The sequence below is a fragment of the Rhododendron vialii genome, chromosome 7a, assembly GCF_030253575.1.
Source record: "Rhododendron vialii isolate Sample 1 chromosome 7a, ASM3025357v1".
Lineage (NCBI taxonomy): Eukaryota > Viridiplantae > Streptophyta > Magnoliopsida > Ericales > Ericaceae > Rhododendron > Rhododendron vialii.
The window spans coordinates 2207948-2233726 of record NC_080563.1 but is presented as its reverse complement, the minus strand read 5'-3'; the positions used below and the strand labels follow the sequence as shown (position 1 = coordinate 2233726).

The 25779-nt window shown below is 38.7% G+C and overlaps 5 protein-coding genes across 14 annotated transcripts in view; all 5 read right to left on the bottom strand.

The window, feature by feature from the left end:
- Positions 1 to 1110: 1110 nt before the first annotated feature.
- LOC131333938 (inositol-pentakisphosphate 2-kinase-like) lies at positions 1111 to 8057 on the bottom strand. 9 transcript variants are annotated; one of them, XM_058368775.1, is made up of 10 exons: positions 7485 to 8052; positions 6909 to 7127; positions 6228 to 6375; positions 5707 to 5771; positions 5498 to 5608; positions 4662 to 5261; positions 4036 to 4239; positions 3102 to 3484; positions 1762 to 2354; positions 1111 to 1361 (listed from the first exon to the last, which is right to left on the bottom strand). In XM_058368775.1, exons 1-7 carry the CDS (start codon positions 7584 to 7586, stop codon positions 4144 to 4146), a joined length of 1341 nt encoding a protein of 446 aa, XP_058224758.1. In that variant the 5' UTR covers positions 7587 to 8052; the 3' UTR covers positions 1111 to 1361; positions 1762 to 2354; positions 3102 to 3484; positions 4036 to 4143. The 9 variants fall into 9 exon arrangements, with proteins under 9 accessions (XP_058224758.1, XP_058224762.1, XP_058224756.1 ...); XM_058368779.1 differs by having other exon boundaries at positions 1111 to 2354; positions 4036 to 4203; positions 7485 to 8057; XM_058368773.1 differs by having other exon boundaries at positions 1111 to 2354; positions 4021 to 4239.
- Positions 8058 to 10169: 2112 nt separating this feature from the next.
- LOC131333939 (inositol-pentakisphosphate 2-kinase-like) overlaps positions 10170 to 25779 on the bottom strand; it is a 52251-nt gene continuing 36641 nt past the window's right edge. For both annotated transcript variants that reach the window (XM_058368782.1, XM_058368783.1), the window contains 2 exons: positions 11344 to 11754; positions 10170 to 10564 (listed from right to left, as the gene is read on the bottom strand). The gene's annotated coding sequence lies outside the window, so the exon portion shown is untranslated. The remainder of the gene's footprint in view (positions 10565 to 11343; positions 11755 to 25779) is intronic.
- Positions 13318 to 14802, bottom strand: LOC131333946 (inositol-pentakisphosphate 2-kinase-like). The gene is made up of 2 exons (XM_058368792.1): positions 14415 to 14802; positions 13318 to 14050 (listed from the first exon to the last, which is right to left on the bottom strand). Exons 1-2 carry the CDS (start codon positions 14514 to 14516, stop codon positions 13856 to 13858), a joined length of 297 nt encoding a protein of 98 aa, XP_058224775.1. The 5' UTR covers positions 14517 to 14802; the 3' UTR covers positions 13318 to 13855.
- LOC131333943 (inositol-pentakisphosphate 2-kinase-like) lies at positions 15257 to 18551 on the bottom strand. Its single transcript, XM_058368788.1, has 4 exons — positions 17604 to 18551; positions 17025 to 17243; positions 16340 to 16476; positions 15257 to 15280 (listed from the first exon to the last, which is right to left on the bottom strand). Coding segments are annotated over exons 1-4 (459 nt in total). The 5' UTR covers positions 17706 to 18551; the 3' UTR covers positions 15257 to 15279.
- On the bottom strand, positions 21717 to 24956 carry LOC131333944 (uncharacterized). Its single transcript, XM_058368789.1, has 4 exons — positions 24572 to 24956; positions 24040 to 24203; positions 23326 to 23471; positions 21717 to 21995 (listed from the first exon to the last, which is right to left on the bottom strand). Exons 2-4 carry the CDS (start codon positions 24195 to 24197, stop codon positions 21946 to 21948), a joined length of 354 nt encoding a protein of 117 aa, XP_058224772.1. The 5' UTR covers positions 24198 to 24203; positions 24572 to 24956; the 3' UTR covers positions 21717 to 21945.

Sequence of the window (25779 nt, the reverse complement as noted above, 5' to 3'; positions counted from 1 at the left end):
TTTATAGGGCGAACTGGTCAATTTCGCCTACGAAATCTGAAAAAGATGTTACAGATATATGATACACAATTAACCTGATTTTTTTACAAAACTCAATAAAAAGGTATTTAAAAAATAAGTCATCTAGATCTAGATTATCTTTGTGATATCTGGAATAGGCCCCGCAAAAATCATATATGCAATATCTAATGTTTTAACATTTTGTATTTTAATAGTTTGGATTGGATTGGATTGGTTTGATTTAACAATTTTTATGGATTAATTTGATCCTCCAAATTTATTATCTGTAGAGATTAAAATGCTTTTTGATTCTATATAAAATCGAACCAATCCGATTTGCATTGACCCCTATTGGATTGAGTTTGAAAAAGTGATAATGTGAATGAACGCAAGCCAGTGCAGTGCATGTGCAAATCCTAGGACTCTAGTAGGAAGTACTTAACACGCTTCGGAAGTCTCGCTTTCTCTTTCTCTCGAGCACGCCATCTCTTCCTCTCTTTTGCTTCTACAAAACCCAAGCTTTTAAACCAAATGAAATTCTCGAGAACGATTATTGTTCCATTCTAGGCTAGAAAATGTAGAGAGAAATGTAGTAATACACTTTGTTAATTTAATATGCAACACATTGTAATGTCATTTTCTTTATTGTTTACGGAATCGGATGTGGGTATTTTGCATTTCACATGGGCCATCGGTACCTGCATACCGCATCAAATTCCGATTTATTTACTTATGCTTAAGTGTTAACTCTACACCCATATTCTTTTCGTTTTATATTAAGGATGGTGTAACATTGGCATACCATTTTGCCACCGAAATTATGTAATCTACACTAGAATGGTTTCCTTAAACCAGGAATGAGGTTTGCAGCTTTCGGACTACAGTGTTACATTTTTTACCTCTGCGCAAATGAAAGGAAACCAACGTGTTTGACAAACTGAAAACATTCATGTGAATGAATAATTCCCGCTATCTCACTCGTCATGCTCTCAGTAGCATATGCATTCCGCACGAATTTCACATTTTAAAATTTGGGGCGCGGCGATACAAAGTAGATTCCCAACGAACAGTGTCACTTCCACATCCGGAACGTGACTCCGCTACAGATTATTAGAGAAAACACAACTTATATTGATAAAATTATATACAAATTGCACGGTCCATAGGCCTAAGAAACATCAAATACAACAAAGGACCCGGAAGGTCAAAAAAAAAAAAAACAAAAGAAAACAAAAGGCATAAACAACAAAATAAAAGCCGTATAACAGTTGTGATGTTGGAGACCACATATCAGCTCATGAATGTGGCTAGAGGAAGTTGGAGGAATCATATCATCGCTGGAGCTCACCGTCCCTTTTGTCCTGCGTGGGGTAGAGGGAAGGGGTGGGGGGTGGGTGGGCTACGAGCCCTCTCCCGTTGTTGTTCCTGGACCACCCATCCCTTCTTTCCCCTTCGCCCGGCGAAGTGAGGTCCGATGAGATCATCTTTTCAAACGAAGTGAAGTGATAGGAAGATAAGACTGCAAGCGGGAGATCCCCATTCATTACACTCCCTTGTTAAGGGGAAAGCGAAAGTGCGCTCTTGCGCACCAGCTGAAGAAAGGAGCTTTGGAAGCTAACCTTATTATTTTCATTATTATAAAAAAGGGAAAGGGTTCCAAACCTATCTTACTAATAACATAGAAAGGGGCAAGCCAAAACCTACTCCTAACAAGTTGTTGGATTGAAGAGCCTCTTACTATAGCTGGCTTTCTACCTGCACGCTCCGCAGTCACTGTTGCCTGGTGCTGCCACCGCTCCTGGAGAACCAACAGATCCGTCCCCTTGGCTGATTGGATTCAAAGGCCAGAGAACTTCTCTCCTGCGGACGAGAGCCTCAACCACCGCACAACATGGAGGGGAGAGAGAGAGAGAGCCGACTGGGAAGGGAAGCAAGAAGGGGGGAGGCAGCTGCTACTCTCTAGAGACAGAAGCTCTGACCTCTCTCTAACCCGTCCCCTCTCTCTGAAATTTCGATACTGATTCTTCGCTACAGATTATTCAAGACAAATCTGAAGGAAATTGGGTTCATCCAATGAATCAGTGGATTGATCAAGTTCACTGAATTTAAGTTGTAAAATGACTCTTGAGTAGGGGTTGTGCGGGTAGTTTTCTTAATAACTTGCAGAAAAGAATCAAACTCATATTGACAAATAAATCCTTTTCCGAGATTTAAGGCAATGTCAAAATGATGGACCTCATTGGAAGCATTCTTTCTCCATCTGGAAGAGGGCTATCATTGCTGATAAAAACTCAAGTAATCAAGCAGCATTTCGGTTTCCAGGAATTTCCACAGTAGATAAGGGATGAAATTTACTGCGGGAAAATCAGATGAAACTATGATGGAAACATGAAATTAAAACAAAAAAAATCACGTATAAATCTAACTGCGAGAGAACACCAAAGACTTCTTCATGGAAAGCAAGGAATAATTTAACCAAAGAAGAAGAGAAAGAAGATGCAAAACTTGAATAGCACGAGTTAAAACACTCTTAGCAGGAGCCACACAACTTTTTCAACTTCTATACAACATACACAGACTACTTTTCTTTGATAAATAAAAAGGTGTGTAGAATCTCCAGATCAGTCCTAATCATGGAATACCAGACAAGTTTTACCACTTCTATCCAAAATACATGGACTACTTTGGCTTAACAAAAGTATGAGATATACAGAACAGTAGAAGAATAATAGGGGAATATCCAATCCTTGGTAACCAAATGCTCATTAGCACAGGACCAAACTAATCGGTAGCACCTGTTAAAGGGATTCAAAATCCAGTCAGTCTTGCCAGAAAAATCACATTGGTCGCGGCTCAAATACATTTCAGTACTCTCAACATTATGGATATTCTGCTCTATTGCCATTTTGGTACTCTTATCTGCCTTTTTTTTGGTTAGTTTCTCTCCAACCTAGCCATCAAGTTTCAAGCAGCAGAGACATAATTGTATCATGGATAAAAGGAATGCACAGTGCACAAACCTAGCCAAAAATTTCTCAGACACGTTGCTCATGTAAGCAAGAAAAAGATTGCATGAACCAAGTAAAGAAATACCAAATCACCTGAGGTGCAATTACAGTTGAACCCCATTGGGTTTTAACATGTAGCCCTTGCTAGTACTGGAACCACCGACAGATCCCTCATGCCACCAACCGCAATGTATATCCACTGCCTTCTTCCCTTAGCCAACACAAACAGTAAATGCCATTCCATTTTGGCAGTGGAACTAGGAAATCATTACTAAACCAGTTGAGAAGACCACATGTAATGAAAAACCAACTTCATGGCGTGATCTGACAGAACAAATAGCCGTATTAAGCCCAATGACTTGGAACCATTTAATTCATGGTCGCTTCGGACCAAAAAGGGGAGATGTATAGCAGGAGTTTTCTCTTTGACGCCTGACATTCTGTGGCATCCAGATGGTTTTTGCATAAAGATGGTCCTGCATGAAATGGCCAAATCAATTGCATGTCTGCAATGATCTACTCAATCAAGAACATGGGAAGCAGAGAAAATAATGCATGCATGAGATTGGGGTATTTTTCATCAGGAAGTCTGAGACTTTGTACATGAGAAATGGTAGATTGTTACTGTTTTCTACTGATCAGTGAGTCAATGTAGGCTGCAGGCCCTGAACAAAACGTCCAACACGATTTCAGACTTATGTTATATTTGTTCAAGCAGGGATTTATACAGAATTAGGGAGGGAAAGAAGGGAAGAAAAGGGCTCCATGTACATATTAGTGAATAACTGAAGGCTCAGTGCCCTACTATTCCCAAGTCAATCGTCATAAGGTATAACCTGATCAGCTTCAGGGTGAAGGAGTAATCCTAGGCTTCCCAAGTCTTACAAGTTGTTAGGCTGAAACGATGATCTATACGTCAAGGAAAAAGTCAGATAACTCTGCCAGCATTTCCAACACACCACAAGGGCATGCGCAAAAACTAAAGACACAGATTCAGAAAGAAGACTTTTACACTACTATGTATTACCAGAAGGGTCTCTAGCATGAGAAGCATCTTCACAGGGTTGGATTGATCTCCACATGCAATTCCTTAACCCCCAAAGCTTGCAGCCTTTTCTGCTTCATCCTCTCTTTTCTACATCTGAGAGTAGCAGTTGACTATCTGCTGGTCCCGTTCATAGTAAAGTTCCATCTTCTTCAAAGGTTTCATATCCAGATCAATAAAAGATTCCTAGCATTTATAATTCTATGAGCTATATTCATGTCAAGGAAAGACTTAACTTGTAGGAAATTCTAAAACTTGATGCCAAAGAATCTTACTAATGTGTCGAAGTACTCAGTGAGAGCATGATTGGTCAATCCAATAGATTCAACCTCATTTAACTTATTGAGACGATTTAGTTAACTCCATAAATCATTTGAAACTTTCAGCTTTATTTTTAATGCCTTTGGTTAGAACAAGTAGTTTTAATTAATACGAATGTCAAAATTTTAAGATGGATGCTCTTTCCGGGAAAATTGTAATCTCAAAGCTTCAAAAAATCCTTTCGGAAGGGTATTTAATTGTCATATGACTCCCTAACACCTCTGAATTTGCTTGACACCAGCCCCACAAGCTAGAAACTAAACCGTATATGCTGATAGGCTGCATACCTTGTATTCAAACCTTTGGTTGGTTGAGTCTAGAAATACACCATTATATGGAGATTCCACATCCCGATCTTCCCTGGTTCTAAAACTGATCATCAAGCTCAAGTCCTTCGCAGTTGCAGCTATCAAATAGTCCCTCACAATCTTCAAGCTCTCGTCCGAAGACATTGAGTGCAAATTTGCATATCTAGCTGACAGTTTTTCACCACCCAGATCTCTACACGCAATGCAAGGCTGACAAACTAAATTGTAATATGCATGAATTGCCCCTTCTATGTCAATGTTATCAAGCTTCTGGACTTCAAGAAGCTGATCCAGTAACCCTGATCCGGAAATAGCTTCAGTAACAAGATGCAAGAAATTCGATGTTCGTTGGCCAACGTCTGCCTGAATTACCCCATTGAGTACATTCTCAAATGCTTCACCAATCATACAACTAGTACTGTCTGCCCCACCACCCAAGCCCCCAAGTATGAGAGAACCATTCAAGAAAACACGAAAATTGTTCTGAGGGGTAACAAACAGAGCCTTGATTGCTTTATGCATTCTGTCCTTGGATCCAGAGAACAAATCCAGTGGATTGTATTCGCTTATTTCTGATATCTAAGAGAAAACAAACATTTTCAGCAAAGACAAAAGTGAAAGATGAATAGATTATTGGATTGCATTATATTCTTGGATGAAATCAAGCTCACAAGGACCCAATGGATACCCATTCAACCGAATGTATGCATGGCAGCATGAATGGCGATTTAGCTATGGACTTGAATTGAGAGATCACTCCAATTATAGCATCGCCGGAGACAAAAGAAAATAAGAAATCATAGCAACAAAAATACCTCTCTTTGATGCAATTTTATTGACTGGTGCATTTCAAAACGAGTTATACTCTTTTTTATGTCATTTTCCTCCGATATAAATCTTGAAACTGGAAGAAATCCACATTTTGGCTGCATTTGAGAAACAACAAGAAAAACATGCAAAAAGAACAGTAAATAGCCTTTTATGGGGAAGAACAATGTGAAAAGACTCAAGACAAGAGTCCAACCACAACGTGATCGAGGGAAAGCACCTTTATCTCAACAGATATGCAGAATTTCCCTTTGAGATTACCTGGGGGAAAAGAAGTATAAGACAATACAGCTCTCAAAGGGGGGAAAAAAGGTAATAAGAAACAAGACAAAATAGATATCTGGATAAGAGAGGGGAATTTATTACTTTTACAAATCAAATTTACTATTTTCTCTATCTATTGTTCAGTCGTCGATTGTCCCAAAAAAATTTTGTTAGGAAATGCATATGAGCCATCGAACACACGTGTAAACCACCTTGCATGTAGAGACACAAATATGCATACACAAAGAAAAACACAATGTAAAGGGTGACTTGAACACAATATCTCCAAGAAAATTAATTCAACGAGGTCATTCCGTTATGGTAAAACCGTATATGTGGGACAAGGAGGACCACACATAGCAAATGGATTAACCAGGGTGAAGCCACGCGCCAAGGACACTCTCGTGATAAAAAAAAAACCATGAAAAAAGAGAGACTGGAAGATACAGTTACCATACGGAAAAACTGAATGATCAGACATAAGAAGCGCAAAATCACATTGAGCGTTGACCATGGCTGCATCAACTCGCTGAGAAGGACGCTGGGAAAGGATATTCTTTTCAACCGCCTTGAGAAATTCCTTGGACAAAAAGACACGATTCTGCCAGATAGAGAGGAAGCAACAGTCAGCAAGTCGATGATGCTGTAAATTTCTAAGATGTTCCTACGGAGGTTTTCAGGAAAACAAAAATGTTTGCGCAGTGTCATTCAACATTTTCATAGAGAGACCTGTCCAAGTGACTACCCCAGCATAGACCACAATCTTTAAGCCCTTTCCAATTTCTTGCCTGAACGGACAACAAACTGGGCCACTGGATAGTTGTGTGTTGGCCACCAACAATATGTCTACATGCAGCTTTGCGATTATGCAACCCGTTTTTTTATAAGGATAGTACATCATGATTTAGTTCCATGAGGGCGTAAATATAATCCCACAATATCAAATCCAGAACAAATATTTGAACAATGACATGAGAACGGTTGCAACAAGCACAAAGTAAAACTTCCTCAGAACATGCTACAAGCCAATCACATACGTTCCATGTCCTCTCACTAAAATACTGCAAAATTGGCTGCAAATACATACTAAAAAGGAAGGGTGTAGCAAAATCGTGCATTGGTACAGAAACATACCCCAGCATCAACATGGTCATAACCTAACAGTGGACTGATAACATGCTGTACATACAGTTGCTCTGCTATTTCCCTGGTTGGTGCGGATACAAGGTCTTCAGTTTCTCTCCACAGAAGGCACTCATCATTCGTCAGAGCTGAATGACTATCCTCACTATCATATCCGTTTCGGGGAGATTCAATCCTAGGAGCCTTTTGTATGCGTAGTACCTTTCCAACCTACTCAAAATCAAAGCAAATGTTGTAAGTAACAAATTTAGGTATATTGCAATGTCTTTGTAATGAAGCATGTTACTAGGGCCTCTCCTATGACCCACTTTATCTAACCAGTTTTCTCTCCATTTTAAAACGGTTGAAGGAACACTCTCATTCTAAAATTCAAGTTCATTTACAGAATACAAAGATGCTTTTGCAAATACAAACAATTCTTCAAAAGAAAAATCCCAATTCTCGGAAGAACTTGTTTGCTTTACTTTTGGAGTTCGAAAAAATGCCCAGTTAAATTATTCTACAATATAAAATGACATGAAGAGACACAACGAAATCATCATAAGAGTGAAGCATAAATGAACACACAAACGTAGGAGAGGATCCGGAGTAAGCAAGAACAAGATTGGCAGCTCCTTCCCCTCTATAAATCCAATCGTCCGCATCTTTTAGCTCTAACACCACCTCCATCCACTGCAAAGATTCGGAATCAATACACTACAAACACATCTAAATGCATTATACCTCCATCAAGTCTTCTTATTTCCAATTGTTAATTGGTATTTTTACCCCCAAATAACTAATCAAAATATTTTAGAAGAGAAATAGAATTTCAACACTAGCTTTGCTTGCCAAATTGTCAATTTCTGTTAACATTCTTGCCAATTGATTGGAATGGACTTGAGGAAAGACTGGGAAAACAACGACTGGTAGTTGAATTAGACAATAATCTTAGACATGACGTCCAACTTAAATTACTTTTTGATGTATTGGAGGATCTCAAATCCATTTTGCATTTGACCGATGGATATCTGTTACAAAGAGGTTTAACCTGCCTTTTTTCTCCCTGAAAGAAATTATCTTTTCAGATTTAAGACAAAGGAAAGTTTCAAGGTCATGGTATCCAAAGGCATGCAACTATAACATTGATATTGAACTTCAGTCTTAGCTTACCATGGCCACCGCACATTTGTTAATAAGAAGGAAAGAATTCTAAGAACGAAAGCAATGAAAATCAATAACCACCTGGAAAGTAAGCGTTCAAATTTAAAATGAAAGAGAACAAGGAACAAAGTCTACAAACCAGCCCAAATGCAAAAGTGATAAGACAATGACGAAGACGATTCGAACAAATTCAACAGTCAGAACCCTCGATATGCCAGATTTACGAGAAAAGCAAGAATGTGTGTATTTGTGTGTGTGAGAGAGAGAGAGAGAGAGAGAGAGAGAGAGACGAACCTTGCGGTGCTGTGAGGTGGGAAAAAGCGCAGAGAAGCCAATATAGGGAGAGATTGTCGCAAAACTTTCTGAAATACGGTTTTGTTTCCCAAACCCCCAGCACCAGTGAATAGGCGTGGTTACGGAACACGGTTTTGTCAGTAAAAGATAGCCGCGGATAATTACACTTGGCCGCGGTTAACTGCTCTTGGACGCTGATAACTGCACCTGGCCGCAGAATTTAGAAAGCGTGACTAGTATTCGCGCCATCGTGGAAGCAGGCGTTGGGCTACTAGTGAGAAATTGGGTTTTGAAGCAGGCCTCTTGGGCTTATTGGATTGAATTGGGTTTTGAAGCGGGCCTCTATTCTTTTTTTTTTCTTTATCAGAGCGGGCCTCTATTCTAAGCCAATACCCGTTGAAATAGATCAACAAAAACTTCTAAAAATCTTGCGGTCGGCCCAAAATATTTTTCTGGCTTTCTTTTGGGGATTTATAATTTTACAAGATTAATGTTTCCCTTCTTTTTTTTTGTCTTTATTTAATTTTCTTTTGTGTTAGTTGATTTGCGTGAAAATTTTTTAAATGAATTATTGGTTCGTTTCGACAAGAAAAATCGAAAAACTAAAAAGTCATGACCCAAACTCAATTGTTTTTGAAAAAATCCAAAAAAATTCCAATCCGACTCATCTTGTCGAGATGAATCAATAGTTTACAAAAATGTGTCGCAAACTAACAAATGCGATTTTTTTTTTTAATAAAGATGGAAAAAATTCCTCTTTTTTAGGAAACTCATGATAAAATCCGTTTTGACAAAAAAAGAAGAAAAGAGAAACTCCAACCCAAATAGCGAGGAACCATTCTCTAGTTATCCGAAGATGAAGGTGAGCTTTAAAAATCGTTTAGCCATGAATGAAGATGAAGCTCGGAACCTTTCAACTAGGTCTCTCTCAAATCCATTTTTTTCCTGATAGATATGTCCCCGAATAGTTTCTTGATTGCTCTTGTGTTTTTCCATATGAATCTTGAATTCTTGATTCATGAGTGTTCAATTTCTGAATAGAAGTTTTTCTATGATGCCCGATTGGCCCTTCTCTTTTTACATTGGTTTTCAGCCTATAGATAACCAAGTAGGTTGATCTTTTATTAATGTTTATCGATATGACCAAAGCACTAGTATCCATAGTTGAAGCTAGTTTGTTGACCAAGTGCCCAAGAATTGGCTATAGAAGTCAGAAGAAGAAAAAAGCTGATTGAAAGGTTGAGATTTCTACTGAACATGGAGTTTTAGGAATGTGAGTTTCATGGAATATTTTATTTGAGAAAATGCAACTTCTATTTATAAAATCGTATACAAATTGTGCAGCCCACAAGCCTAAGACAACAAATAATACAAAGGATGTAGAAGGTTTGAACAAAAACAAGAAAACCAAAAGGAAAAACAATAAAGTAAAAAGCAATAAAGAATAATAGTTTTTTTTTTGTGGTAACTGATGCGTTTTATAGCCAACCAAACAAGAATCTCAGGGGAGAACCCCTTATACAAACAAAAAGAATAATAGTTGTGATGTTGGGAGACCATAGATTCGCTCATTAATGTTACAGTTGGTGCCACCGTTGATTTTCAACAGATGTGTCGCCTAGGCTAGCTGATCGGATTCGAGGGCCAAACAACCCTAATTTGAAACCACAACAATGATGGTCTAAGTGAGATAACTTCTCTCCAGAGGACTAGAGTCTCAACCGCCACACAACTATTTGGGGGGGGGGGGCGGGGGGGGGGGGGGGGGTGGCGAAGGAGGGGGAGCTGCCGAGAAAGGGAAGCAAGAAGGGGGGGAGGTAGCCACTCTTCTATAAAGAGAGAAGCTCTGACCTCTCTCTAAACCGGGCCTTTCTCTGAAATTTTGCTACTGATTTTTGAAGACGAATCTGAAGGGAATTGGGTCCATCCCATGAATTAGTGGATTGATCAAGTTCACTGAATTTCAGTTGTTAAATGACGCTTGAGTAGGGGTTGTATGGGGAGTTTCGGAATTACATGCAGAAAAGAATCAAACTCATATTGACCAATAAATCCTTTTCCGAGATTTAAGGCCATGTCGAAATGATGGACCTCATTGGAAGCTTTCTTTCTCCATCTGGAAGAGGTCTCTCATTGCTGATAAGAACTCAAGTAATCGAGCAGCATTTTCGTTTCCGGGAATTTCCACGATAGATAAGGGATGAAATTTACTGCAGGAAAAATCAGAGGAAACTATGATGGAAACGTGAAATTAAAACAAAAAAATCACATATAAATCTAACTGCGAGAGAAGACCAAAGACTTCTTCATGGTAAAGCAAGGAATAATACAACCAAAGAAGAAAAGAGAGAAGATGCAAGACTTGACTAGCACGAGTTAAAACACTCTTAGCAGGAGCCACACAACTTTTCCAACTTCTATACAGCATACACAGACTACTTATCTTTGATAAATAAAAAGGTGTGTAGAATCTCCAGATCAGTCCTAATCATGAAATACCAGACAATTTTTACCACTTCTATCCAAAATACACGGACTACTTTTTTTTATTTTTTGACATGGACTACTTTGGCTTAACAAAAGTATGAGAATATACAGATATTTAGAAGAATGATAGGGGTATTATATCCAATCCTCGGGTAACCAAATGCTCATTAGCACAGGACAAAACTCATTGTCAGCACTTGTTAATGGGATTCAAAATCCATTCAGTCTTGCCAGAAAAATCACAAGGGTCGCGGCTCAAATACATTTCGGTACTCTCAACATTATGGATATTCTGCTCTATTGCCATTATGGCAAACTCTTATCTGCCTTTTATTTTTGGTTAGTTTCTCTCCAACCTAGTCATCAAGCATCATGGACATTACTGTATCATGAATAAAAGGAATGCATTGTGCATAAACCTAGCCCAAAATTTCAAAGACACGTTGCCCATGTAAGCAAGAAAGAGATTGCACGAACCAAGTAAAGAAATACCATATCTCACCTGAGGTGCAATTAAAGTTGAACCCCGTTGGATTTTAGTATGTAGCCCTTTTTTTTTAAACAGCTTAGCATGTAGCCCTTGCTAGTACTGGAACCACCGACAGATCCCTCATGCCACCAACCGCAATGTGTCTCCATTGCCTTCTACCCTTAGCCAACACAAACAGTAAATGCCATTCCATTTGGCAGTGGAACAAGGAAATCATTACTAAACCAGTTGAGAAGACCACATGTAATGAAAAACCAACTTCACGGTGTGACCTGACAGAACAAATAGCCGTATTAAGCCCAATGACTTGGAACCATTTAAATCATGGTCGCTTCAGACCAAAAAAGGGAGATGTCTATCAGAAGGTTTCTCTCGACATCTGGCATTTTGGAGCATCCAGATGGTTTTTGCATAATGATAGTCCTGCATGAAATGGCCAAGTCAATTGGATGTATGCAATGATCTACTCAATCAAGAACATGGGAAGCAGAGAAAATAATGCATGTATGAGAATGGGGTACTTTTCATTCGGAAGTCTGAGACTTTGTACAAGAGAAATGATAAATTGTCACTGTTTTCTAAGGACAAGTGAGTCAATGCATGCTGCAGGCCCTGAACAACACCTCCAACAGGATTTCAGACTTATGTTACATTTGTTCAAGCAGGGATACACACAAAACTGCATTTAGATGTCCAGGATATATTGGATTGTTTGAATGGATTGTTATGGCATTTGGATTAAAAAATGCAGGGGCGACTTATCAAAGAACAATGAATGTGATTTTTCATGACCTAATTGGAAGGTTTATGGAAGTTTACATTTATGACATAGTAGTAAAATCACATACATTTGATGAGCATATAGACTACTTAAGGCAAGTCTTGATGAGGATGAGACAATACAAGTTGAAAATGAATGCAATGAAATGCGCTTTTGGAGTTACTGCTGGAAATTTCTTGGGATTTCTGGTTCATAAGAGAGGGATTGAGGTTGATAAAGATAAGGCTAAAGCTATAATAGAAGCACAGCCTCCAACAAATAAACAAGAACTCCAACAGTTTTTAGGATAGGTAAATTTTCTCAGGAGATTTATCTCCAATTTATCTGGAAAAACTCTTGCTTTTTCCCCACTTTTGAAGTTAAAGTCTCAGAAAGATTTTAAATGGGAAAAAGAACATCAGAAGGCTTTTGAGTTTTTGAAGCAATCATTGGTAAGGCCTCCTGTTCTGATGCCACCAATAAAATTGGATGTTAGGCCGAAATGATGATCTATACGTCAAGGACTAAGTCAGATAACTCCAGCAGCATTTCCAACAAGCCAAAATGTATTAAGAAACAAGCCAAAATAGATATCTGGATTAAGAGAGGGAAATTTATTACTTTTACAAACCAAACTTACTATTTTCTCTATCTATTGTTAAGTCATTGATTGCCCCAAAAATTTTGCAAGGAAATGCATATGAGCCATCCAATACACGTATAACCCACCTTGCATGTAGAGATACAAGTACGAAATATGCATACACAAAGAAAAATAAAATTCAAAGGGATACTTGAACCATCTCCGAGAAAATTAATTCCACAAGGTTATTCCGTAATTGGTAAAGCCGTACATTCAAATAAAACCATATATGTGGGGCAGGGAGGACCACAATGGATTAACCAAGGTAAAGCGCGTGCCAAGGATACTCTCGAGATAAAAAGAAAAAAAATAACATGAAAAAAGAGAGACTGGAAGATACAGTTGCCATGCTGCAAACAGAAGATATTATTTGCAAGGACTTAGGACACACTGATTTCTATTTATTTTTTGTAAATAGAAGACGGTGATTACCATAAGGAAAAACTGAATGATCGGACATAAGAAGAGCAAAATCACATAGAGTGTTGACCATGGCAGCATCAACTCGCCGAGGACGCTGGGAAGGATATTCTTTTCAGCCACCTCCAGAAATTCCTTGGACAAAAAGACACGAATCTGCCAGATAAGGAGGAAGCAACAGTCAGCAACTCAATGATGTTGTAAATTGTCAAGATGTTCGAACCCATGGAGGTTATCAGGAAAACAAAAATGTCTGTGCAGTCTCATTTGACATTTTAATAGAGAGACCTGTCCAGGTGACTGCCCAAGCATACAACACAATCTTTGAGCCCCCTTCCAATTACTTGCCTGAATGGACCATAAACAGGGCCAAAGGATAGTTGTGTATTGGTAACCAACAATATGTCTATATGCAGCTTTGCAATTATGCAACACATATTCATTTAAGGATAGTCCATCAAGATTTAGTGCCATGAGGGCGAAACATAATCCCCGAACGAATACTTGAACAATGACATGATAATGGCTGCTACAAGCACAAAGTAAAACTTCCCCCGAATAGGCTACAAGCCAATCACATACGGTTCATGTCCTCTCATTAAAACACCGCTAAATTGACTGCAAATACATAAAAAGGAAGGGTGTGTAACAAAATCATGCATTGGACAACAACATACCCCATCATCAACATGTTCATAACCTTACAGTGGACTGATAACATGTTGTACATACAATTGCTCTGCTATTTCCCTGGTTGGTGCTGATACAAGGTCTTCAGTTTCTCTCCACAGAAGGCACTCATCATTCGTCAGAGCTGAATGACTATCCTCGCTATCAAATCCGTTTCTGGGAGATTCAATCCTAGGAGCCTTTTGTATGCGTAGTACCTTTCCAACCTACTCAAAATCAAAGGAAATGTCGTAAGTAACAAATGTAGGTATATTTCAACGTCTTTGTAATGAAGCATGTTACTATGGCCTCCCATAGGACCCACTTTATCTAGCCCGTTTTCTCTCCATTTTAAAACGGTTGAAGGAACACTCACATTCAAAAATTCAAGTTCATTTACCAAGTACAAAGATGCTTTTGCAAATAATACAAACAATTCTTCAAGAGAAAAATCCCAATTCTCAGAAGGAAGAACTTGTTTGCTTTACTTTTGGAGTTCGAAAAAATGCTCAGTTAAATTATTCTACAATGAAAAATGACATGAAGAGACACAACGAAATCATCATAAGTGTGAAGCATAAATGAGCACACAAACGTAGGAAAGGATCCGGAGTAAGCAAGAACAAGATTGGCAGCTCCTTCCCCTCTATAAATCCAATTGTCCGCATCTTTTAGCTCTAACACCACCTCCATCCACTGCAAAGATTCGGAATCAATACACTACAAAGTACAAACACATCTAAATGCATTATACCTCCATCAAGTCTTCTTATTTCCTATTGTTAATTGGTATTTTTACACCCAAATCTTTCGAGGCGGCAATTTGCGAGAATCGACGAAATCTAATCTAAGAAATAGAATTTCAACACTAGCTTTGCGTACCACGATGAACCAAATTGAAAGAAAAAGAGAGAGACCTTTATGGTGTAGGAGTATTTGTGTGTGTGCGTGTGTGAGAGAGAGAGAGAGAGAGAGACGAACTTTGTGGTGCCGATGTAGGGAGAGATTGGCGCAAAACGGATTAAAAGGGCACAATCCGTGTGAATGTAGATCTCTAGCACATTGTGATCTAACGCCCATTTCAAAACTTCCAAACCTGCCCTGATCTCAAATGGGGAGTTTGAACAACAATAATAATAATCATATGTTTTTGTGCAACTCCTCATACATGGTCTGCAACTGCTCCACAATCCTGCAAAACGGATTAAAGCAACACCCACACCAAACAAATCTGAGGTAAACAAAGCATCGTTTCGAGCACACCAAGTAACCCGAAAGCAAAAAAATCCCCGAACCCCAAACCACATCTATATTTGGAGCACTCTTAATCAAACCCCAAATAAGAGGCCCTCCACAACCTCTTAGCAAAGGAGCACTACTGAAAGAACAAATGATCTATAGTTTCCAATGAATTGCCACATAAAATCCAGTGGATTGTATTCGCTTCTTTCTGATATCTAAGAGAAAACAAAAAATTTCATCAAAGACAGAAGTGAAAGATAAATTGATTATTGGATTGCATTATATTCTTGGATGAAATCAAGCTCACAAGGACACAACGGATTCCCATTCAACCGAAGGTATGCATGGCAGCATTAATGCCGATTTAGCTATGGACTTGAATTGAGAGATCACTCCAATTATAGCATCACCCGAGACAAAAGAAAATAAGAAATCATAGCAACAAAAATACCTCTCTTTGATGCAATTTTATTGACTGGTGCATTTAAAAACGAGTTATACTCTTTTTTATGTCATTTTCTTCCGATATAAATCTTGGAACCGGAAGAAATCCACATTTTGGCTGCATTTGAGAAACAACAAGAAAAACAAGCAAAAAGAACAGTAAATAGCCTGTTATTGGGAAGAACAATGTGAAAAGACTCAAGACAAGAGTCCAACCCCGACGGGATCAAGGGAAAGCACCTTTATCTCAATAGATATGCAGAATTCCTCTTGGAGATTACCTGGGGGAAAAGAAGTATTCGAAAATACAACTCTCAGGGAAAAAGAAAAAAAAAAAAGTATTAAGAAACAAGACAAAATAGATATCTGGATAAGAGAGGGGATTTATTACTTTGACAAATCAAATTAACTATGTTCTCTATCTATTAGTCGATTGTCCAAAAAAAAAAAAATTTGTAAGGAAATGCATATGAGCCATCAAACACACGTGTAACCCCACCTTGCATGTAGAGATACAAATATGCATACACAAAGAAAAACACAATGTAAAGGGTCACTTGAACCCAATATCTCCAAGAAAATTAATTCTACAAGGTCATTCTGTTATGGTAAAACCATATATGTGGGACATGGAGGACCACACATAGCAAATGGATTAACCAGGGTGAAACCACCTGCCAAGGACACTCTCGTGATAAAAAAAAAAACATGAAAAAAGAGAGACTGGACGATACAGTTGCCATGCTGCAAACAGAAGATATTATTTGCAAGGACTCAGGACACACTTTTTTTTTTTATTTCTTCTTTGGTATACAGGATGCAATGATTACCATACGGAATCGGACATAAGAAGTGCAATATCACATTGAGCGTTGACCATGGCTGCATCAACTCGCTGAGAAGGACGCTGGGAAAGGATATTCTTTTCAACCGCCTCCAGAAATTCCTTGGACAAAAAGACACGAATCTGCCAGATACGGAGGAAGCAACAGTCAGCAATTCGATGATGCTGTAAATATCTAAGATGTTCCCGCGGAGGTTATTAGAAAAACAAAAATGTTTGCGCAGTTTCATTCAACATTTTCGTAGAGAGACCTGTCCAAGTGACAAATACAACACAATCTTTGAGCCATTTCCAATTTCTTACCTGAACGGACCACAAACTTGGCCAAAGGATAGTTGTGTAATGGCCACCAACAATATGTCTATATGCAACTTTGCAATTATGCAACCCATTTTTGTTCAAGGATAGACCCGTTTTTTTTATAAGGATAGTATACCATGATTTAGTTCCATGAGGGCGTAAATATAATCCCACAATATCAAATCCAGAACGAATACTTGAACAATGCATGAGAATGGCTGCTACAAGCACAAAGTAAAACTTCCTCAGAACATGCTACAAGCCAATCACATATGTTCCATGTCCTCTCACTAAAACACTGCAAAATTGGCTGCAAATACATACTAAAAAGGAAGGGTGTAGCAAAATCATGCATTGGTACAGAAACAGACCCCAGCATCAACATGTTCATAACCTAACAGTGGACTGATAACATGCTGTACATACAGTTGCTTTCCTATTTCCCTGGTTGGTGCTGATACAAGGTCTTCAGTTTCTCTCCACAGAAGGCACTCATCATTCATCAGAGCTGAATGACCATCCTCGCTATCATATCCGTTTCTGGGAGATTCAATCCTAGGAGCCTTTTGTATGAGCAGTACCTTTCCAACCTACTCGAAATCAAAGCAAATGTCATAAGTAACAAATGTAGGTATATTTCAACGTCTTTGTAATGAAGCATGTTACTATGGCCTCCCCTATGACCCACTTTATCTCACCCGTTTTCTCTCCATTTTAAAACTATTGAAGGAACACTCTCATTCTAAAATTCAAGTTCATATACCGAGTACTAAGATGCTTTTGCAAATACAAACAATTCGTCAAAAGAATAATCCCAATTCTCAGAAGGAAGAACTTGTTTGCTTTACTTTTGGAGTTGGAAAAAATGCTCAGTTAAATTATTCTGCAATGAAAAATGACATGAAGAGACACAAGAAACCATCATAAGAGTGAAGCATAAATGAACGCACAAATGTAGGAGAGGATCCGGAGTAGGCAAGAACAAGATTGGCAGCTCCTTCCCCTCTATAAATCCAATCATCCGCATCTTTTAGCTCTAACACCACCTCCATCCACTGCAAAGATTTGGAATCAATAAACTACAAACACATCTAATTATACCTCCATCAAGACTTCTTATTTCCTATTGTTAATTGGTATTTTTTACCCCCAAATCTTTTGAGGCGGCAATTTGCAAGAATCGACGAAAGCTAATCAAAGAAATAGAATTTCAGCACTAGCTTTTCTTACCAGTTACCACAATGAACCAAGAAAAAAGAGAGACCTATATGCAGTTGAACTTCTCTCAGTGGGCCCAACGGACGCACGAAGAAGACTTTGGGGTCAAAATTGGCAACTCGGTTCCTTTCTCACGGAATCTCGCCACAACTGGTGAGAAATGAAATGGGCAAGTAAGGGGTTTCTCATTCTCCCCATTTCTCACCCTCTCTTGCCATTTTAATCATCCAAACATGCGAAAGAAACACTTCTCCCTCCATTTCTTTTCTTTTCTCTCGAAATCTCTCAATCCAAACGAGCTGTAAGTTTCCAAATTGTCAATATCTGTTAACATTCTTGCCAATTACAAACTTTTTTCTCCCTTGAAGAAATTATCTTTTCAGATTAAAGACGAAGAAGGTTTCAAGGTCATGGTATCCAAAGGCTTGCTACTATAACATTGATATTGAACTTTAGTCTTAGCATGCCGTGGCGATACATTTGTTAATAAGGAAAGAATTCTAAGAACGAAAATCAATAATCACCTGGAAAGTAAGTGTTCAAATTAAAATGAAAGAGAACAAGGAACAAAGTCTACCAACCAGCCCAAATGCAAAAGTAATAAGACAATGACGAAGACGATTCGAACAAATTGAACAGTCTGAACCCTAACTATGCCAGTTTTACAAGAAAGGCAAGAATGTGTGTACTTGTGTGTGTGTGTGTGTGTGAGAGAGAGAGAGAGACGAACCTTGCGGTGCTGTAGGGAGAGAGTGGCGCAAAACTTTCTGAAATACGGTTATGTTTCCCCGACCCCAACACCAGTAAATAGGCGTGGTTACGGAACACGGTTTTGTTCGTAAACTTTACCCGCGGCTAATTACACTTGGCCGCGGATAATTGCTAATGGCCGCTCATAACTACACCTGGCCGCTATTTTTGGAAAGCGTGACTAGTATACGCGCCAGTTTTGTTCGTAAACTTTACCCGCGGCTAATTACACTTGGCCGCGGATAATTGCTAGTGGCCGCTTATAACTACATCTGGCCGCTACTTTTGGAAAGCGTGACTAGTATACGCGCCATCCTGGTAGCAGACGTTGGGCTTCAAGTGAGTTATTGTGTTTTGTTTTGAAGCGGGGGCCTCCTGGGCTTTTTTGTATTGAATTGGGCTTGGCCAGTTGGCCCGCTTCTATTATAAGCCGAACTCCATTGAAATAGATCTAAATAAAACTTCTAAAAATCTTCCGGACGGCCCAAAAAAAATTCCGGGCTTCTTTCGGGGATTCACACTTTTACAAAATTAATGTTTTTCTAATTTTATTTCGTCTTTATTTAATTTTCTTTCGCGCTAGTTAGTTTTGCGTCAATGTTTTTTTTATAAAATTAATGGTTCATTTCGACGAGACAAATCAAAGAACTAAAAAGTCATGATCCAAACTCAAATATTATTAAAAAAAAGCCAAGAAAAAATCCACAAAGTTTGAATTTTTGGACTTTTTTTGGATTTTTTCAAAAATAATTGAATTTGGGCATAATTTTTCAATTTTTCAACTCATCTCGTTGAGACCAATTAATAATTTTAAAAAAATTACAAACTAACAAATGTGAATTTTTTTAATAAAGAAAAAAAAAATTACAAACTCAAATATTCTTTTTTTTTATGAAAACTCAGCCTAAAATCTTTTTTGACAAAAAAAAGAAGAGATAAACTCCAACCCAATCAGCGGGAAACCGTTCTGAGATATCAAATACTAATGTATGCCCGTGCCTGAAGGCACAGCTCGAACAATCAGCACACAAAAACAAATATTTAACTCGCGTGCAACATACGGCTCAAACAATCACAACATGAAAATTAATAATAAACTTGCGTGCAATATACCAACCCGTATCCAGCAAATTCAACTATGCTATAATCTTAATAAAAATGAAATGGGTAGCAAATATACAAAAAATAATGGAAGAACTCACCTCGATGGTTTCGGCGAAGTAAATTTTGGTGGTATTGAACTTCCCAAGAGAGAGGGAGGGGAGAGTTAGAGAAAGTAAAGAAGAAAAATGTGAAAATCATATGAATGATGTATAAAAAATTCTACTTTCGGTAATTTCCATGATGTACGTTTGATAGCCTAGAAATAGGAAAGGAGGATGCTACAGATACTGATCCAAGTACACAAATCGTACGTACCGACCATTCGCGGGGCCCACTCTGGATCCGCATGGATGATCTGAGCCGTTCAATAATTTTAAAATAAAAACTTGGCCAACTCGACGGAGGAAGCAGCTATTGGAAAGCTAGCATCGGAGTTGAAAACGAAACTGATTGACAAAAGAAGGGGCGCGGGGTTTACCACCTCAACCGAAATAGAATAAGCCGAAACCGGAGCCAGTGAATACAGCCTTAAGCCACTCGGTCCAGGATAGCAAGATAGAGCCAGAAGGTTCAGTGATCACTTATGCTATTTCGAGAAGCGATCTTTCTCAAGTAGCTAGCTTAACTAAGTAGTAATCTGAAAAATCAGCTCCATCCGTATAAATGCTCGATCCAATCTTCTCATTTTCATCCAATTTTTTTCCAATTTTTCAAAAATGTGAAGATTTGATCAAACACTTACACATATCGGATGGAGCTGATTTTTCACGGGTCCACTCGTTGTTATTTTTTTAAATTATTGAACGGGTCGGATCATCCGTGCAGGACCCAGAGTGGGCACCATGTACTGTCAATGCCATGGTCGGTGTCCATAGAGTTTTCGAATAGGAAAAGGAATGTTGGCTTTGATTTCGGTACTCTCGGTGGCTTTAATTTCGGTTTTGTACAAATGTTATATATGATTTTCATTTTCATTTGAATAATGCCATAATGGGTGGTTTTGAATACAATGCCTTAATGAGAGTAATTTATAGGAAGAGAGAAAGCGCTTCATTCCTTTGATCCAATGGCTATAACTTTATCACTAAGTATGATCGAACGGCTGCAGATGCATCTATGTTTGTATGTTTAGACATTTTTAAAGGAAACCGCTCTGTTTTATAATATAGAAATATAGAATATATGAAAACTTTATTTTAGGAATTATATTTGTTTTAGGAATTTCTCTTTTAATGCCGCTTATTTAGGCATGTTCCTATCAGCCTTTTAATTTTGTTAGTTTTGGTTTCCAAATATAGTTTGTTTGGTCTCCACTCTGAGTAATTACCTTATTGTTACGACTTCTGGTAGTATAAATAGCCGTGGTAACCAAATGCTCATTAGCACTGGACCAAACTCATGGTTAGCACTTGTTAATGGGATTCAAAATCCATTCAGTCTTGCCAGAAAAATCACATTGGTCGCGGCTCAAATACATTTCGGTACTCTCGACATTATGGACATTCTGCTCTATTGCCATTCTGGCAAACTCTTATCTGCCTTTTTTATTGTTTTGGTTAGTTTCTCTCCAACCTAGTCATCAAGCATCATGGACATTACTGTATCATGAATAAAAGGAATGCACTGTGCATAAACCTAGCCAAAAATTTCAAAGGCACGTTGCCCATGTAAGCAAGAAAGGGATTACATGAACCAAGTAAAGAGATACCAAATCTCACCTAAGGTGCAATTAAAGTTGAACCCCGTTGGATTTTAGCATGTAGCCCTTCTTCTTTTTTTTAACAGCTTAGCATGTAGCCCTTGCTAGTACTGGAACCACCGACAGATCCCTCATGCCACCAACCGCGATGTGTCTCCATTGCCTTCTTCCCCTACCCAACACAAACAGTAAATGCCATTCCATTTGGCAGTGGAACAAGGAAATAATTACTAAACCAGTTGAGAAGACCACATGTAATGAAAAACCAACTTCATGGTAATACATGATTGGATTGCATCATATTCTTGGATAAAATCAAGGACACAATGGATTCCCAATTCAACCGCTGGTATCCATGGCAGCATGAATGCCGATTTAGCTATGATCTTGAATTGAGAGATCACTCCCATTCTAGCTTCACCCAAGACAAAACGAAATAAGAAATTATAGCAACAAAAATACCTCTCCGATGCAATTTTAATGGCTGGTGCATTTCAAAACGAGTTACACACTTTTTTATGTCACTTTCTTCCGATATAAATCTTGAAACTGGAAGAATTCCACATTTTGGCTGCATTTGAGAAACAATAAGAAAATCAAGTGAAAAGAACAGTAATCATATACTAGCCTGTAATGGGGAAGAACAATGTGAAAAGACTCAAGACGAGTGACAACACAACGTGATTGAGGGAAAGAACATTTATCTCAATAGACAAGCAGGATTTCCCTTTGAGACTACCTGGGGGAAAAGAAGTATACGATAATAGATATCTGGATTAAGAAAAAATGTATTAAGAAACAAGCCAATATAGATATCTGGATTAAGAGAGGGAAATTTATTACTTTTACAAACCAAACTAACTATTTTCTCTATCTATTGTTAAGTCATTGATTGTCCCAAAAAATTTGTAAGGAAATGCATATGAGCCATCCAATACACATGTAACCCACCTTGCATGTGGAGATACAAATATGTGTACACAAAGAAAAACATAATTCAAAGGGATACTTGAACCATCTCCGAGAAAATTAATTCCACAAGGTTATTCCGTAATTGGTAAAGCCGTACATTCAATTAAAACCATACATGTGGGGCAGGGAGGACCACAATGGATTAACCAAGGTGAAGCACGTGCCAAGGACAATAGGAGAACAAGATGAGTGTAGCAAAAATGAGAATGTTGAGGTGGATGTGTAGTAAGACTAGACGAGACAGGATTAGAAATGAAACAGTTCGTGAGATGGTAGGTGTAGCACCCATAGATGAGAAGTTGAGGGAAAATAGGCTAAGGTGGTTTGAGCATTGTCTACCGTAGACCAGGAGATGCAGTAGTTAAGAGAGCGGATAGGATAGGTTTGGGTAGCAATGCTACGGGAAAGGGTAGACCTAAATTGACAATAGATGTTGTGGTGCGCAACGATACGAATATAGTAAGTTTGTGTGAACAAGTGGCCCTGGACAGAGCTCAATGGAGAAAAATGATTCATGCAATGTTCTAAAAGTTGCTAGACACTAGTCGGGTGGTCGGCCACCTTTGAGCGATTAATCGGATTAATCGATAATTAATCGGTGCATATTAATTAGTAATTGGCAATTAATCGTAACTCGGACCTAATCCGATAGGCCCCATCAGCTATTAATCGGTGATTAATCGACGATTAATTCCTTGTTTTAGAACACTAGATTCATGTAGCCGACCCCAAGTGATTGGGACATAAGGCTCAGTTTGGTTTGGTAAGCGCTTGCCAACGACACTCTCGAGATAAAAAGAAAAAAAAAACATGAAAAAAGAGAGACTGGAAGATACAGTTGCCATGCTGCAAACAGAAGATATTATTTGCAAGGAATTAGGACACACTGATTTCTATTTATTTTTTTGTAAATAGAAGACGGTGATTACCATAAGGAAAAACTGAATGATCGGACACAAGAAGCGCAAAATCACATAGTGTTGACCATGGCAGCATCAACTCCCCGAGAAGGATGCTGAGAAAGGATATTCTTTTCAGCCACCTCCAGAAATTCCTTGGACAAAAAGACACGAATCTGCCAGATATGGACGAAGCAACAGTCAGTACCTCGATGATGCTGTAAATTGTTAAGATGTTCCCATGGAGGTTATCAGGAAATAAAAAATGTCTGCGCAGTCTCGTTTGACATTTTCATAGAGAGACCTGTCCAAGTGACTGCCCAAGCATACAACACAATCTTTGAGCCCCTTCCAATTGCTTTTGCCTGAATGGACCACAAACAGGGCAAAAGGATAGTTGCGTATTGGTAACCAACAGTATGTTTATATGCAGCTTTTGAATTATACAACACATATTCATTTAAGGATAGTCCATCAAGATTTAGTTCCATGAGGGCGAAAACATAATCCCAGAACGAATACTTGAACAATGACGTGATAATGGCTGCTACAAGCACAATGTAAAACTTCCCCCGAATAGGCTACAAGCCAATCACATACGTTTCATGTCCTCTCATTAAAACACTGCTCTGCAAATACATAAAAAGGAAGGGTGTGCAACAAAATCATGCATTGGTACAACAACATACCCCATCATCAACATGTTCATAACCTTACAGTGGACTGATAACATGCTGTACATACAGTTGCTCGGCTATTTCCCTGGTTGGTGCTAATACAAGGTCTTCAGTTTCTCTCCACAGAAGGCACTCATCATTCATCAGAGCTGAATGACTATCCTCGCTATCATATCCGTTTCTGGGAGATTCAATCCTAGGAGCATTTTGTATGCGTAGTACCATTCCAACCTACTCAAAATCAAAGGAAATGTCGTAAGTAACAAACGTAGGTATATTGCAACGTCTTTGTAATGAAGCATGTTACTATGGCCTTCCCTATGACCCACTTTATGTAGCCCATTTTCTCTCCATTTTAAAACGGTTGAAGGAACACTCACATTCTAAAATTCAAGTTCATTTACCAAGTACAAAGATGCTTTTGCAAATAATACAAACAATTCTTCAAAAGAAAAATCCCAATTCTCAGAAGGAAGAACTTGTTTGCTTTACTTTTGGAGTTCGAAAAAATGCTCAGTTAAATTATTCTACAATATAAAAAAAATGACATGAAGAGACACAACGAAATCATCATAAGAGTGAAGCATAAATGAACACACAAACGTAGGAGAGGATCCGGAGTAAGCAAGAATAAGATTGGCAGCTCCTTCCCCTCTATAAACCCAATCGTCCGCATCTTTTAGCTCTAACACCACCTCTATCCGCTGCAAAGATTCAGAATCAATATACTACAAACACATCTAAATGCATTATACCTCCATCAAGTCTTCTTATTTTCTATTGTTAATTGGTATTTTTACCCCTAAATCTTTCAAGGCGGCAATTTGCGAGAATCGACGTAAACTAATCAAAGAAATAGAATTTCAACACTAGCTTTGCATACCACGATAAACCAAATTGAAAGAAAAAGAGAGAGACCTATATGGTGTAGGAGTATTTGAGTGTGTGCGTGTGTGCGTGTGAGAGAGAGAGAGAGAGAGAGAGAGAGAGAGAGAGAGAGGAACTTTGCGGTGCCGATTTAGGGAGAGATTGGCGCAAAACTTTGTGATATACGGTTCTGTCTCTCCAACCCCAGCAGGCCAACACCAGTGAATAGACGTGGTTACGGGACACGAGTTTTTTAAGATTCATTCCTTCCATTTTGGCCGCGTTACACTACTTTGGCCGCTTATAATTGATTATTTTTAGACGCTCATAATTACTTCTAGCCGCGTAATTTTGAAACCGTGACTTGCATACCCGCCATCGGGCTTCCAGTTGAAGCGGGCCTCTTGGGCTTTTATTGGGTTGAATTGAGCTTGACTTATTGGTCTGCCTCTATTTTAAGCCCAAACTCATTGAAATAGATCCAAAAACAAAAAAATATATATATATGGAAAATTAGAGGCCGGTCCTGATTTTTAGGCTCGGTTTGATCCCAACCCTGAATATTATTTCCAAACCTGTATAGGCTCGGATATATTATCTCCTGACTTGTTTGCCCTTTTTATTCCACATCGTCAATTCCATCTCGCCATTCTTCCTCTTTGTCTCTTAAGACGACCGACCGAAACCCATCTTAAGAAATTCTCTCTCTCTCTGTCTCTCTCTCTCTCTCTCTCTCTCTCTCTCTCTCTCTCTCTCTCTCTCTCTCTCTCTCTCTCTCTCTCCTAATGGACCACCGCCGTCAGCTGAGTTGGGGAAATCTAAGATTCCAGTTGAAAAAAACACGTAGGTGAGATCAGTGCTTCTACGGTGGCGGTGAAGTTCTTCCTTTTTCGGCGTTCATGGAGGTTGAGCCGTTGATTAAGTGCGCAACACCGCATCG

What these genes read in the sequence shown, in the direction of transcription:
- LOC131333938 (XM_058368773.1), bottom strand. Translation starts at nt 7,586, where the DNA reads ATGGAGGTGGTGTTAGAGCTAAAAGATGCGGACGATTGGATTTATAGA. An exon ending in TCATTCAGTTTTTCCGTATG is followed by an intron (nt 5,772 to 6,227) that starts GTAACTGTATCT and finishes CTTTTCCCCCAG; the next exon opens with GTAATCTCAAAGGGAAATTC. An exon ending in TTTCCCTCGATCACGTTGTG is followed by an intron (nt 5,609 to 5,706) that starts GTTGGACTCTTG and finishes TCTCAAATGCAG; the next exon opens with CCAAAATGTGGATTTCTTCC.
- LOC131333946 (XM_058368792.1), bottom strand. Translation starts at nt 14,516, where the DNA reads ATGGAGGTGGTGTTAGAGCTAAAAGATGCGGACAATTGGATTTATAGA. An exon ending in CCGGATCCTTTCCTACGTTT is followed by an intron (nt 14,051 to 14,414) that starts GTGTGCTCATTT and finishes GATTTTGAGTAG; the next exon opens with GTTGGAAAGGTACTACGCAT.
- LOC131333943 (XM_058368788.1), bottom strand. Translation starts at nt 17,705, where the DNA reads ATGGAGGTGGTGTTAGAGCTAAAAGATGCGGATGATTGGATTTATAGA. An exon ending in CCGGATCCTCTCCTACATTT is followed by an intron (nt 17,244 to 17,603) that starts GTGCGTTCATTT and finishes GATTTCGAGTAG; the next exon opens with GTTGGAAAGGTACTGCTCAT. An exon ending in ATGAACATGTTGATGCTGGG is followed by an intron (nt 16,477 to 17,024) that starts GTCTGTTTCTGT and finishes CGTATCTGGCAG; the next exon opens with ATTCGTGTCTTTTTGTCCAA.
- LOC131333944 (XM_058368789.1), bottom strand. Translation starts at nt 24,197, where the DNA reads ATGGTACTACGCATACAAAATGCTCCTAGGATTGAATCTCCCAGAAAC. An exon ending in AGGGAAATAGCCGAGCAACT is followed by an intron (nt 23,472 to 24,039) that starts GTATGTACAGCA and finishes CATATCTGGCAG; the next exon opens with ATTCGTGTCTTTTTGTCCAA. An exon ending in TCATTCAGTTTTTCCTTATG is followed by an intron (nt 21,996 to 23,325) that starts GTAATCACCGTC and finishes TCTCAAATGCAG; the next exon opens with CCAAAATGTGGAATTCTTCC.